We start from the raw sequence: 14,270 nt of genomic DNA, 5'->3' as shown, positions 1-14,270 counted from the left end.
CCATAGTAACTAATCCAAAATCTCACACGCTAGTATAAATAACAACATATACAATATAAAGCATGCTAGTATATAACAACTCATAATCTTGATCATAACAAATTCAGATACAAAAATCAGCGTTATCAAATTTACACAAAACTACGATAACAGAACTAATCTGAACATTGCAAAACGGCATAATAAAAAGTAGTTTACCTCTATGGTCAGTTTACTGGTTTGAAGTTTCTGATCAGCCAGCTGTAGCTCATTTGTTAGTTTTTCATTGTTTTCTTTAAATACGTTCACAGAAGACACTGCTGTCTTTTTTTCATTCTGTAAAACAGCTAGCTGCTCCTGCAGTGACTTAATTCTTTCATGTAGTAGAGTAACAGCATAGCCTGGTTTCCTGACAATGATATTCCTTCTTTTTGTTCTGTTCACTAAACATAAAACGGAACGTTACTAAACTGACAGATCATCATATATAACATAATTTCTGATTTTTCTTTGCTCTTCAAAGGACTGTTCTAGCCAGTAAAACATTTCTCAGTATGAAAGGTGGTAGATTAATTCAGTTAACCTGTAAGCGCACTATGTAGTTCCTATTTTGGAGTGCAAACACTGCTAACTCAATAAGGACTTGGAAGCTCACTGCAGCTCAAGTTTCTGATCTGATTCCAATTCCCAGAAATAAAGGCTTCAGTACCTTGTTAACAGATTTTTTTTCTTAACATCTAAGCCAAAATACAGATAATTTTGTTTCACTGGCTAAAAGGGGCACAAAGAACTAAAAGGTAGTGAAAAGCCTTATCTCAGTTAGTAGATTCAATGGGTGGGATTTAGTAAAAATACAGTATATTTTAACTGTGCAAAAAGATATTGCTTGACAATCACTTTTTATATAATAATTTCAGTTAAAAATAATGAGCTTTGAAAAATACACTCATGTAAATTTAAACAAGCAAATCTTGCAACAGCGTTTAAGTGGGTTTGTGTACTATAGAAGAGATTTCAGAATTTCAGCCATGAATGCTTTGCCAATCTTACTTACAAAGTTGTGGAAATACATAATATTCCTACCTTTGTTTAGAATTGATGGACATAATGTTACGGGACAGCAGACCTTCCTCCTCTTGGAATGTAATTCTTCTAGGTCTTTATTCTGAGAATGGCCCTAAATAAAAAGCAAAATCACAAAGCTTGGAATTTTTCATTATGACACTCCCACCACAATACTCCAAAGTTATCCAGTTCGAACTGAAACAACAAAAATTAGTTCAAATAATACACAATATTCTAATTATTTTTAATTTGAAAATCAGTCTTATAAAACCAGCCAGCAAAGAGCACAAATTTCTGCCTTTCCCACCAAATGTAGAATAAGAAATGAACTGTTATAGGTTCATTCATAACCCTTCTCAAAGAATCCCAGAGGAAAATAAAGTGTCTATTAATAACTAGATTAGAGGCTGAAGAAGAATGCTCCTTGCAATATGGAAAATGAAAATGACCACAGCATGGCTTTCTCCAAAATCAAAGTACTATTTCCCTGAGTCTTAAATGCTCAGTGTATTTTAAAACACTTTTGCTCTGGAATTCTGCACCATTTATCCAAACTTCACAATCTTCAGTTTGCAATCTCCATGTGATATCATGCAAAATATTTCTGGAAATATTCATAACTAAAACAGCTGTTTATCAAATTTAAAAGATTAAACAGCAAGAGATTATCTATTAAATTTACTGACATTGTAGGACAGTACAGGTATGAATTCTACATTTGTACAATCACCACCCAATTTGAAGGACAGGGAAATACGTTATGCTAGAAAAAAAAGAAAAGAAATTAAGTCCCAACTTCTCAGACTAAAACTAAAGCAAAGGAAAACAAAGGAGGTCAAGTTCTTGTAGATCTGTCCCCTTAGTTGTCTCATAATTATTGTTTTCCATGTCTCGAAGACCACAATGGAAAGCAGTACTAAGATCCTATCAGTATGATCAGAGGATCCTACAAACACCGAAGATATGTAAGTGGACGACAGATACTAGTCTGAAATGGTGGGTTACAGAGAACAGCACTCTGAACGGATGACAAACAAATGATCCATGCTTGCAGCAGAAGGACAGAGATCTCCACTTTAGGCCGCAGATCTGATAAATATACGTGAGATTGCCAGTAACTGTCCTCATACTGCACAGGGTAGTGTGCAGCAAAACTGAGAAAGTCTTCATGTCATAAATTATCTCATCTCCAACCAAAGACATAGCTCAGGACTTAGGAGATTTCTCTAGCATCCCATTGTATGAGAATACCATGACCCAGCTTAAGTGTCCTTAAATCTTCAGGAGGGATTTAAGATTCCTGCTAAAACTGGTGTTCCCAGTTGTTGATACTAAACCTGTTTGCGATGCTATCCTCTGTTGTCACAAGCCATATTTTCAGATACTTTTCCTGCAACAGGGGACTTCTACTGAAGTGTATTTACCCAATTCCGGCTCTTGGGATGGTTCCTGTTTATGCTCCAAGTCAACCAGTCTGTCACATATGTCAGAATGTACCAGAAAATATCTGTGTTTTTTTCCAATAGGAGCAGAGAGTAAATGGGAAAACAAGAAATATACTGCCTGTGTCTGCACTACTAAGCCAGAGAGACCAGCACCTCTTGGATTCCCTGCCTTGTATATCCTCATATAGGTGCAGCAGGAGATAACAAGAGTAGCACACATTGTCAGATTTTCAAATATATCATATGCATCTGCTCATACTGTGTATTCTATACCAACAGATGGTTGCAGAATTTCCCTTTTTTTCAGCTTTTGTACCAGAAAAATAGACCTTTTGATAGAAACACATCAATAATATATAACAAGATGATAGCTTGTATTTGCCTCAAAATTTTGGAGACTAAGAAAGTATATTTTCAAACTCTTTATTATATGGCCATACATAGCAGAATTTCAAACCAGTTATCTAACATCAAGTTGTTCAGTGTTTCAGTATTCTGTTTCTTGAACTAAGAAACAACAATATCTTTTTGTGTTTTAAATTCCATGAAGTGATTTATTTGGGCAAATGCAGAAGGGAAAGAATACTAGAAACTGTTCAAAAGTCCAAAAATTAGTCATCTGTTACAGATTGCATGGAGGCTCTAAAGACCTGGGAAACAACCAGCTGGCCATTTTCTGTGAAAAAACAGCATATAGATGTTAAGAATGAGGCAAGGGGTTCAAATCCCAGACAATGAATGTAAATAGGTTAAGAAAAAACTAAAAGCATAGTTTTCTCTAGATAAAATTTCTTGGAGAGTGATAGAGCCAAAAGAATCTAAGACTCAGAAAACTATTTCTGCACACACCAGATGAACTGAGAGGTGTTCACGCTTGATTCATCAGCACAACATTTTGCTAGAGGGGAGATAGGGATATTACTTGTTATGGGTTAGGTCACCCTGTTCTGTACGGTTTTCCTGCTTGAGAGAGAGCTTAATGGTATGCCTGCAGCATTCTTTGGATGGAGAGGCAGCCAGATTTAAAGTAACTAAGTTAGTCTGGACAGCTTATAGTAACTTAACATTTTTTAATAAGCTTTTGTGCATCTTACATTCCCTCTACTGTAGACGCTATTATTCCACATATACAGACTAATTGTTCAGAAAATATTCTAAATTCTAATGAAACTACCCATTGAGTATCTAGAAACAGATTTTTTCAGTTTACAACAGTCAAATTAATTAAAAGGGGAACAGCAGTGACAATACTATAAAAATGCACATGGGTACAAACCAAGTTCTATTATATACCTTTTTATTATATAGGTGGGGTTTGCCTTCTAAACGAACGATGTTGCAGGGCTTTTGACTATCATGTGTTTGCTTTTTTCCCTGTTGTTTACTTCTGTCTGGCAGTGGATCAATGTTTTGTACTGTGTTCGCAATCACCATTTCCAAACTTTCAGAAGTCGGTATTTCAGGGTCACTAAAACAGGACATTTAGGAAAACAAAACAAAATAAAGTTAAACCTTATCAGTTCCAAACAAAACCAGACAGTACTGAGTTGACTTATTCAACAGATGTTTACAAATATGATAAAGAAGAAATCTGGGAAATTATTTTATCAAGTTTTACTGTGTCAAATGGAATCTCACTCTACAATGCCCTGAGGTGTGAGACTTCAACGGCTTCTTAAAGGACAGCCTTTGTTACAGTCTACAAAAGTCATACACGTGAAAAACTACTGGTTAGTACTTCTAGTCTGTGAATGGCTCACAGAGACATACTGTTTTTATACTTATTTTCATTTTGACATTTGAAAACAAAACAAACAAATGCACAGTACTTTTCATTAATTATATTTTGTTTTAATTTAACTTTATTTGTAATGTTGACTGAGACAAACTCAGAAATAACACTTCAGTGAAATATCTGCCAAGTACACCTTCGGAGTGCTTTGAAATTCTGTAATCTTGGTAGTCTTTCTACTGACACTGCCTGCCATGCACAGAAACCGGACTTGAAGCTTTCACTCTTCAAATTTTTCCTTAAACTTTCACTCAATATGCTCTTAATTTCATAGAATCCCACTGCCTTGCCCCAGATTATAATTTGTTTTCTGATATTCATTGAAGTCCATTTTAAAACATGAAGTCTTGGATATAATATTTTCTATACTATCAGTGGCTATTAAACATCAGTTGTGCAAATGGATTTGTGAAGGAATCCTCTGATAGAAGGTTATTTTGATTTGTTACTTCTTAAACCAAGGCATTTAAAAAGGCACAGTTGAGTTCCAATTAAGTTGCACCATCATAAAAACGTAAGGTTTAGATATGGTGGCTACTTAACCAGAAAAGAGGCCTTAAATTGAAGATTTCATGCAGAAACATCTTTATAAGTTTCAAACCTGCCCTGACACACTGGTATGTCTGATTAACTGATAAGAAAAGAAATCAATTTAACAGTTTGAAGGTGCTGGAGTAGCACAGAGATATTACAAACTATGTACATATTTTCCTGCTTTCAAGGAATGTTGTATTTAGAAAATTGAAGGCCTGAATCTGGAAATTCAAAGGCAATAATTACTGATAAAGAACAGTATTTATTAATAAATAGAAGAGGGAAGTAAATGAAAGTATCTCACTAACTTGTTGAGAATGACACCTTGAAACATAACCTTCAAAAATGTTCACTATTCTATGACACGAAGTCCCTAACCTGATACCTGTAGAATTACTGAAAGCAGTATTTATGGCTAGCCATGAAAATCAATGCCATACAATTACTTTTCACTTCACTCAAACTGCAGTAACAATTTGCTTGCTGAATTGTATTCTTAAAAAGCAAAACACAGTCAATTAAATAAAAAGCGTACTGATTGCAGCAGAAAAACATGTATGTTTTCTGCAATATTAAATTAAACAGAAAACCAAACAAGCTTCACATTAATGATGGCAACTGACAAATTACATGGTTCTTCATTTGTTTTCTCTCTTAAGATCCTGTGTTTAGGAGACCCTTATTTTGCATGGGGAGAAGCAGCAGAAGGGTTTCATTTGCCACTGCTGATTTGCTCTTTAAGGTATCTACAGCCAGCATGAAGCCCAAGAAGATAATACTGTCTTCTTTGTTCTTTTCTTACCTTCTCTTTATTTTGGGTAAATACAGGCTGGAGGAATTTCTTTGCATGTCTCTTAGGACAAAGTATTGAAATTCAGGGTGTGATACCCATTCACTCAGTGGCTTACTGCTTCCTCCTCCAAGTATGTGTGAACAAACAGAAGCAGAAGCAAAAAACTCAAAATGCTTATGAAGCTTGCCAGTGCAATTTTCTAAGGGACTTGTGACTTACGACTGGAACTCTATGCAGTAACAATTACCTTTAAAGAACTGATTTTTAACCATCATTCAATTAAAGTTAGTACAATGACTGTGCATAAAACATACATGAAATAATTAGTGTGGATGGTTCTTAATTTAAAGGATGTTAAACAGCTTGTAGACATCTGCTAGCAAGCTGAAATGGGTCATTCAAAATTTATCTAACTAAATTAAGGGGAAAAAATGTTTCTCCTCCCGGGTCGGCATGTCACAAGATAACTAAACCGACTTGGTAGGCTTGCCTGGGAATCCTTAGCTGTCAGTGGTGAATATGCAAAGGGCCAGCAAATTAAATCAACCTGCCAAACTGTCAATTTCAAGCCTCATGACTGCATGAAAATAGCATCACTGGAAGAAATCAAGCATTTCCTTCTTTTGGGTTTCCTGGCACCTACTCAAATACTCATGCAGTTGTGGCTAATTTTGCATGCAAATTTCAGTCAATAAGCTCAGAACAAGACCTCCCAAGATATTTCAGAGGATCTGACAGTATTTTTTTTGAATACCAAATCAACAGTAGTTGAAATTCAATCTCCATTTGCTAGTGCTTTACATATGCACAGTGTCCCCTCTACAGGGCTAAGTTAATGAGAGCTGTACCTGCTTTCACTCACGTCCTCCCAGCCGTCCTTACTGAAGTTCTCAAATACATTACTCATAACCTTGATGGACTGTTTGAGAAAAGCTCCATGATGTCCCAAAGAGCTCTTTTTCTTGGCTGTTTTTAATTTAACCTTGGTTCCTGTTATCTTGCAATTACATTGCCCAAAGGTTGCCACTGCTTTGGCTTCATCCAGTAAACACTTCAGCTCCTGTACTTGACTCAGCAAATCTTCATTTTCATTTCTCAACCTGCTAGCTTCTGCCACTTGCCCCTTCAAAGAGGCAACTTCTTTTTCCTGTGCATCAATCACTAACTGAAGTTCTGTTTTGTCTTTTCTTATTTTACAAATCTTCTTAACTAGTGTTTCCAGCTCATTTTCTCTTGTGTCTGCATCTTCCTTTTGCACTTTTAAAGATGCTTCCAAATAATTTTTCTCCTTCAGTAAGTCTTTATTTACTTGTTTCTGTTTCTTTAATTCCCCTTCAATAGCTTTGAATCTTCTTTCTACTTGTTGTACCTAACAAAAGCAATGGTAGCATTCAGAATGTTTCATCCTACCCCAGCAGAAAAAAAAATGTTTCAAATGTATTTATTATATGACAATAATATTACATTAAGCACAAGGACAAAAGCAATCTGTAGTCCCTAATTTAAAAATAATTCTAACGTAGTGCAGATGAAAGCATTTTAGCTGCAATAATACAGCTGTTGAACAAAGGGCAGATGGTAAAAGAAGTTAAAATTCCAGGCAAAGTGACACAGAAGTTTAAGTATGCTAATGAACCTTTCTGATGCATCTTGAGCTCATTACTGATTTGGTTATACATACTAATTGAATTTTAAAAAACATTTTCAGAAGGAAAACTATTTTCAAACACAGACAATTTTGCACTAGCTATCTAAATCCCTGCGTTGGCAGGGGGGCTGGACTAGATGATTTCCAGAGTATTTTCCAATTCTAACAATTCTCGGATTCTGTGTAAATCAACAAGTTCTTTCAAGTGCTGTAAATACACAAATGAAATATTATTTTGATCTTCCAAAGAAACCTAAACAAATCTGTGTATTCAATCTATATATATGATATATATGCTTTGTAACAGCTTTTGAGGTTTACATATATTTAAGGCCACTAACAATAAACTGATTTTCAGTGTTCATCTGGAATATTTGCTTACAGTTACAACCAAACCCCACAATTTCCAGAAATAAGGGGCAATTTTAATTTTAGCAGATACTAAACCAAACTTCTAGTCTTTGATATTTCTCCAGAAGCTTGCAAAGCGCATCCTGGGTAGTAAAGACTATTTTTCAGGGAGATATGGTAGAACACACATGGGCAACTTCAACCTTTTGCACTCAGTAGCACTTAAAGTCATGTATGACAGCCAGAAGGAAACAAACAATAAATAGCCTCTACACTTATCCCTGAGGTACCATCTTAACTCTGTATATCCACAGAGATAAAAATTATGGAGTACCTGGCAAATAAAATTATAGTTCTGAAATGTAGATGATAAGCAAGCATAAACTATGTGACATTTCAGATGGTAGCATTCATATTATTTCAATTACTCACTCAACCTTAAGATAAATGAATGTGAGCACTTCCTATTCTGTGTGTTATTATTTTAACATGATGTTTGTCATTCAGTAATAACGAGATGACAGCCTTCATTGCCTGACCATATGGCAAGTGTTAGAAGTATATGCAATCACATCATCTGCTGTAAATTACCACACTTCCTACAAGTTAATTCACAAATAAAAAATAAATAGACGTACCTGAACTGACATTTAAAGTTATAGATTTCTGTTTATTCAATTTAAGCATGCTTTTAAAGATTTATAAGTAATTAAATAAATATTGTTTTGCAAAATGACAAACAAAAGGCTTGATACTGTTTGAAGGATGTCTTTTCATTGCAGCAAACAAAACATATGGTAAAATACAAGGGAGCCCTCTTAAGTGAACACCTGTTAACATACTAAACTACTTGTGTATATTACAAATATCAATACAAATAGCAACTAGTTAAGAACATCTTCTTTCTCTATGAGGTAAAACATGTAGAATGTTGAGCAGTAAAGATTAAATACTCATCATATTTCCTAAGCCAAAGAATACTAAATGCATACAGTACTATCTTGTGAAAAGAGTGATAACCCCACATATGTAGAAAATATTTGCATATTCAATGTTGTGCTAAAATTTAAATATAACAAAAGGTGGATTTATCACTACTATGCATCAAGTTTGTTCTGCAGCAAGATCTCTATGGAGATTAACACCTGATAACATATAAAGTTAAACACTCAGCAAAAGAACTTTAAAGTGGTAAAATGCTAAGCATATGTTACCTCCAATTTAGAAAATTTATTACTTTTTAACATTACACCTCTAAACATCCTTTTTGTTTTCTCTGACATTAACCACGTTTATATTACATGGTAAGTTCATAGTGAGTGGCACAATTTTGGAAATCCATATTTTTTTGAATTAGGAAAGGAAATGATGACCTAGATTAATGAGTACTGACTTTCACATACATGATTCTTATATTAAAATCTAGATCTGTTTGCTGGGGTTGGTGTCTTACCTTCTGTAACATTTGATGTGAAACTTGTTTCATATTCTTCTTTGCAGTACTGTTCTTGAAATCATCTTTGAAAAGTGGCTCTATAAGAAAGTAATAATAATAGTCTATCAGAAAATACATAATTGTGACACCTAATATTTCACTAAAAAATACCTAGAGATTTTAAGGAAATGCATTCTATACTTCCGCAATTATTTATAATGTCATCTATTTTCTTGCCAGTCAGTCTTTGGTCAGTTTCTGCAGAGTGACCTCTTTTCAAAGTGTTCTGTCACATAATTATAAATCTTTGTAGCATCAGAGTATGTTTTTTTCACAGAGTACAAGCTTTTCAAAGGTACAATAGATCTGCAGGTTAAAAACGCTGTACTTTCATTCCAATTTTTATTCCTTTATAGACTATTCTCTCTATGCCTTAAAAGCAGAATTCATTGCCTTTTTATCTACACAGTCACTACCAGTTCTGCTCTCTAGGTCTTGTCCCCTGCTAGGAGGATCAGAGTGATTGATGAACAAAGCAAACAGTAACAGAATTAGGATGGACGAAAACTTTAAATCCCCTTTTTTTGTTAAGTGAAAGATCATGTACTTTACCAGACGAATCACACAAATCATTCTATTTTAATACTGTGGATTCGTAACAATTAGAAACTGACACAGCTAATGAAAGAGAGCATGACTGACGTATTGCTCTTGGAGACAGCCAGTAAGCTAAAATTCGATCTATTCATACAGAAGAATGCTAAGGAAAAGTTCAGAAGTACAAACAGGTATAGTAAATAAAAATAAAATGCATTCTGTTTAGATCTGCACCAAGAGCTTAACTTTTGTAAACTGCCCACTATTCACAGAAATGAGCAATTAGACACCTCAGGACTTTTTTCTTGGAACATGAAATAATGTGTTAAAGAATAAAAAATTCCTCCAACACTGTAAACTCACAATATTCACATTTCTTTTCTTACCCTTCTTGCCTCAATTAACTTAAAGGATTAATCATAGCAGACAAATACCTGTGCTACTTGGTGGAGGGCTGCTTTAGAAGTATCATTTCAAACTACAAGCAGACACTGCAGGTCACTTAAAAACTTTTGATTTATAAACAAAACAATTGTAGAAGAAAACCGTGTTACTCTCTATAGATTCACAATCCTCTTGATATAAACAGTGACTAACAAGTTTGTTAGAGTGAATTAGACCTTTCTTTTGTCTTTGGAACATGTCATGGCCAATTAATACTTCTGTATTCATGAAATAAATAGAACACTATTCTAAAGATAATAAAAGCTGAAAAAGGTAAAACTATGCATCTGGGGAATATGTACCTTTACCTTGATATTAATATGGTAGTTCCCATGCTATTTCAGACTATAGTCCCCCAGCACAGTGGTACTGCATACCATTACAACATTCTTTAAGTAACACACAAAGATAATATGAACATGCTTTTCATCTTTTTCTAAATATTCACTCATTTGAATGTCTGCTATAACTTTTATATCAGCATTTACTGTACCCCACTGAAAAGAAAAAAGATTTCCCATATTTCAAGTAACTGATCAAAGCACACAAGGTGTTATGTTTATTATGTGGATATACCAAAATACAATTTAAAACTCTATAAATAAACATATTATATGCTGAAAAAAAAAAGGCTGTAAAATAGATACAAAAGATAGTACATGTTCAGTAGTATCACAGAAATCACAAGCAACATAAATGAAAGAAAATCCAAAAGTCACTAATGAATAACCCTTTCTACTGACCAGATAATAGATGGCCTATTCAGCCCCCTGTTCTCCTCCTCCCTCTAATTGTTATATAATTAGATAGGATGGAGCCAGGCTCTTCTCAGTGGCAAACAGTGATAGGACAAGGGGCAATGGGTGCAAACTGGAACACAAGAGGTTCCACTTAAACTTGAGAAGAAACTTCTTCTCAGTGAGGGTGACGGAACACTGGAACAGGCTGCCCAGGGAGGTTGTGGAGTCTCTTTCTCTGGAGACATTCAAAATCCGCCTGGACACGTTCCTGTGTAACCTTATCTAGGTGTTCCTGCCCCAGCAGGGGGATTGGACTAGAGGATCTTTTGAGGTCCCTTCCAATCTCTAACATACTGTGATACTGTGATAATTGTTCACAGGTATTGGTTAAGGAGGCAATAAAACGCCACTGCCTATAACTGTCTGTCTGTCTAGGATAGCAGAAAGATTCATCATATTACTCAGGAAGATGTATGTTCTACCCATCTACACTCTCCCTCAAGGAATAGATCCAAAAGTCATAAATGCCACTATCTTCAGTCATCAAATTACCGTGGTCTTACAGAAGTATACTTAGGTCCCACTGGGAAAACATAGTTAACTGCCAGCTTTAGAATGTAACACTTAATTGTCACCAAATCTGATGATAATGGTGCCAAAATAGCCCTTGAACTGCGATATTACAGTTCACTCTTAATATTTGAAGAAAGCGTTTTTACACAGAGAAAAAAACAACCCCAGAGCTACGCATTAGTTGCTCAGAGTACCTACATGAACCATCAAAAGAATGCCATTTTTGCCTCTGGTATGTACCAGGTGAAGGATTCCCTGACAGACAGAAGATGCCGTAGTGCAGAAAGCCACAGTGTTACCGACTTTTTGCTCCCAAAGTCGTGCTAATTCTAAAACAGCCAGCGGAAAAATCCAAGGTGAATACCATAAGAAAGGAACGCCATTCTCACACACAGGCTGGGAAACTGGTAGATTCTTAAGTCATATAATGAAAGAAGCCTTCATACTGCCTCCATGAAGAAATAGGGGGCCAACAGTTAAGTGCCTTCTAATAAGGCGCTTGCTTTTCTGGATTGGATTAATGGATCCACTTCCCTGCTTCTGGAGAAAATGGCATGAGTTCCTGACAGCACATTCTTTACATTCACACACAAATAATGACATGGATAGCATGAATATTGAATTTGGGTTTGATAACTACTAGAAAATAATTATTTGACTGTTTGGACAATTGAAGCAGAATGGAAAGAAACTGGGAATGGCAGATGCAGAATTTTCTCTTCCTCTGACCTTCATCTTTGACCAGCAGGGTTTGAAAAATGATACAGAAGAACAACGAAGCTAACCAGTACTTCCTCCTGACAAACACTACTGATATCTAATCAAGCAAGAGGATAGAGCCTATCTTTTTTCATAGAGGGAAGCGAAGCCAATTTTTTTCAGAATTTATCCCTTGATGTCAGAATGCCTAACGGGACAGGCACCTGCTGAGGTGAAAGTGAATTCCAACATCATTGATAAGCTGAGTAAATTCATGTCAGGTTTACTTTTAGAAAAGAAAACATAGTAACACTGTGAACAAAATGTACTTAGCCCCTATCTAGTTTGAACCTCAGCAAATTATGAATAACAGAACTGACTTTTGAGAAAAAGAAGGCGTTTAAAACTCATTTTAGGGCAGAGGATGTACACACTTTCTTAGCACCAGCAAGGATTGCACACATATGCTCATTTACGCTCAAATATGGTCATCCAGCTTCATGACCACACTTCAGGTGCGGTCCTCTAGAAAATGGCAACCAATTGACAAAAGTGTCCACTACATGGCAATATTTGAAGACTTGAAAGGGCAACAAGAAGGAAATTACTTTTTAGAGCTTAGGTGAGCAAGTATCTTTTAGACTTCAACTGGCAAAAGTTTGGAAATAGCTGGAATCAGCTCAGTCTCACGTGCTAATGAAAGTATTGCTTAATAACTTATCTTTGGACTTAATTTTGAATCTTACAAAAAAATTCCTAGCTATCTAAATGATACTTATAACAACAAATACTCAAAAAGGCAAATAAAATTTGCCTAACACATTTCACTAGAATTTTAACCCTTTTTCTCAGTTCCAGTATAACGACAACTAATCATCACTGGCAATGATCAGAGGGCTGGAGAGCCTCTCCTTTGGAGACAGGCTGAGAGAGTTGGACATGTTCAGCGTGGAGAAGAGAAGGCTCCACGGAGACCTCAGGGCAGGTTCCAGTACCTAAAGGGGCCCAGAAGAAATCTGGAGAGGGACATCTGACAAAGGCCTGTAGTCACATGACAAGGGGGGGGGTGGTTTTAAACTGACAAGAGGACAGATTTAGATTAGAAGTTAGGAAGAAATTCTGCACTATGAGGGTGGTGAGACATTGGAACAGGTGCCCAGAGAAGTTCTGGATGCTCTATCCCTGGCAGTGTTCAAGGCCAGTTTAGATGTGACTTTGAACAACTTGGTCTAGTGGAAGGTGTCCCTGTCTGTGGCATGGTGGTTGGAACCAGATGTTCTTTAAGGTCCCTTTGAACCCAAACTGTCTGTGATTCTACGATCATATCAATAACCAATCTAGAAGTGTGTATCTACCCACGAGCTTTTGAAGGAGGACATGCTTTAATCTGAAAAGATAATGAAAAAAAAAGAAATAAAAGACTAATTGTTAAAGCACTAAACATGTCAAGAACAGGCAGTTTCAGGGATCTGACTGCTTTTTGGAAATGTTGTTACTGCTCAGCAGGCCCTCAACTCCTCACCGCTGGTTGCCTTTCCACTTATGTCTGTGCGAGGACTGACTAAATTGGCAAAAGCAAAAAAATTATTTGTAAAGTCAGTATTTGAAACCTTCACTATGTTTCTATCTGAAGCTGTGAATGCAACACATAAAAAGTAATATGAAAGAAAACAGTAACTTTCAGTTTTCAGCAACTGGATATTTCCACTAAGTTTTATAGATAACTATAAACCAAATTTAAAATAAAGGGAAAAAAACCCCATATATTTTCATTCAAGTGGCCAATATTATCACACATCCCTCCCCCCCCAAAGCAAAGCAAAGCAAAACCAAACCAAATCCCAGCAGAAAACTGGGGTAAACAATGGTAAGGTTTTATTGCCAAGAACATTCAAAGTACTTCTTCCAGTTTTCTACTCCCTTCGTTTGTACTATATTGTGCATAAAGAATTCACCACAGATGTGACACACAGCTGGACTGTAACTATGCATTCATGAATACTTCTCCCATACCATTCAGGAACAGCAAATAATACAGAGAATCAGAGAAGTGATGGAGAGGCAGTGGCACTGCCTATCTGACTGACAAAGACCCATCTACATAGAACCACCAACTACAGTAAAGATTGTAAAGATATAAAAGAAGATACTGATGAACAAGTCTTATAACAGTTC

At 35.8% G+C, this 14,270-nt stretch overlaps 1 protein-coding gene across 1 annotated transcript in view; it reads right to left on the bottom strand.

Moving 5' to 3' along the window:
• The window catches only part of CNTLN (centlein), a 190,513-nt gene that overhangs the window by 58,688 nt on the left and 117,555 nt on the right, over positions 1 to 14,270 (bottom strand). The window contains exons 13-17 of the mRNA XM_061360342.1: positions 9,061 to 9,140; positions 6,457 to 6,977; positions 3,783 to 3,957; positions 1,063 to 1,156; positions 199 to 422 (exon numbers count right to left, since the gene is read on the bottom strand). Coding sequence (XP_061216326.1) covers positions 199 to 422; positions 1,063 to 1,156; positions 3,783 to 3,957; positions 6,457 to 6,977; positions 9,061 to 9,140 — 1,094 coding nt within the window. The remainder of the gene's footprint in view (positions 1 to 198; positions 423 to 1,062; positions 1,157 to 3,782; positions 3,958 to 6,456; positions 6,978 to 9,060; positions 9,141 to 14,270) is intronic.

The sequence above is a fragment of the Neopsephotus bourkii genome, unplaced genomic scaffold (assembly GCF_033783945.1).
Source record: "Neopsephotus bourkii isolate Nb327-2 ecotype Australia unplaced genomic scaffold, CSIRO-AGI_Nbou_v1 NB_1020, whole genome shotgun sequence".
NCBI lineage: Eukaryota > Metazoa > Chordata > Aves > Psittaciformes > Psittacidae > Neopsephotus > Neopsephotus bourkii.
This window is presented reverse-complemented; position numbering and strand designations above follow the sequence as displayed.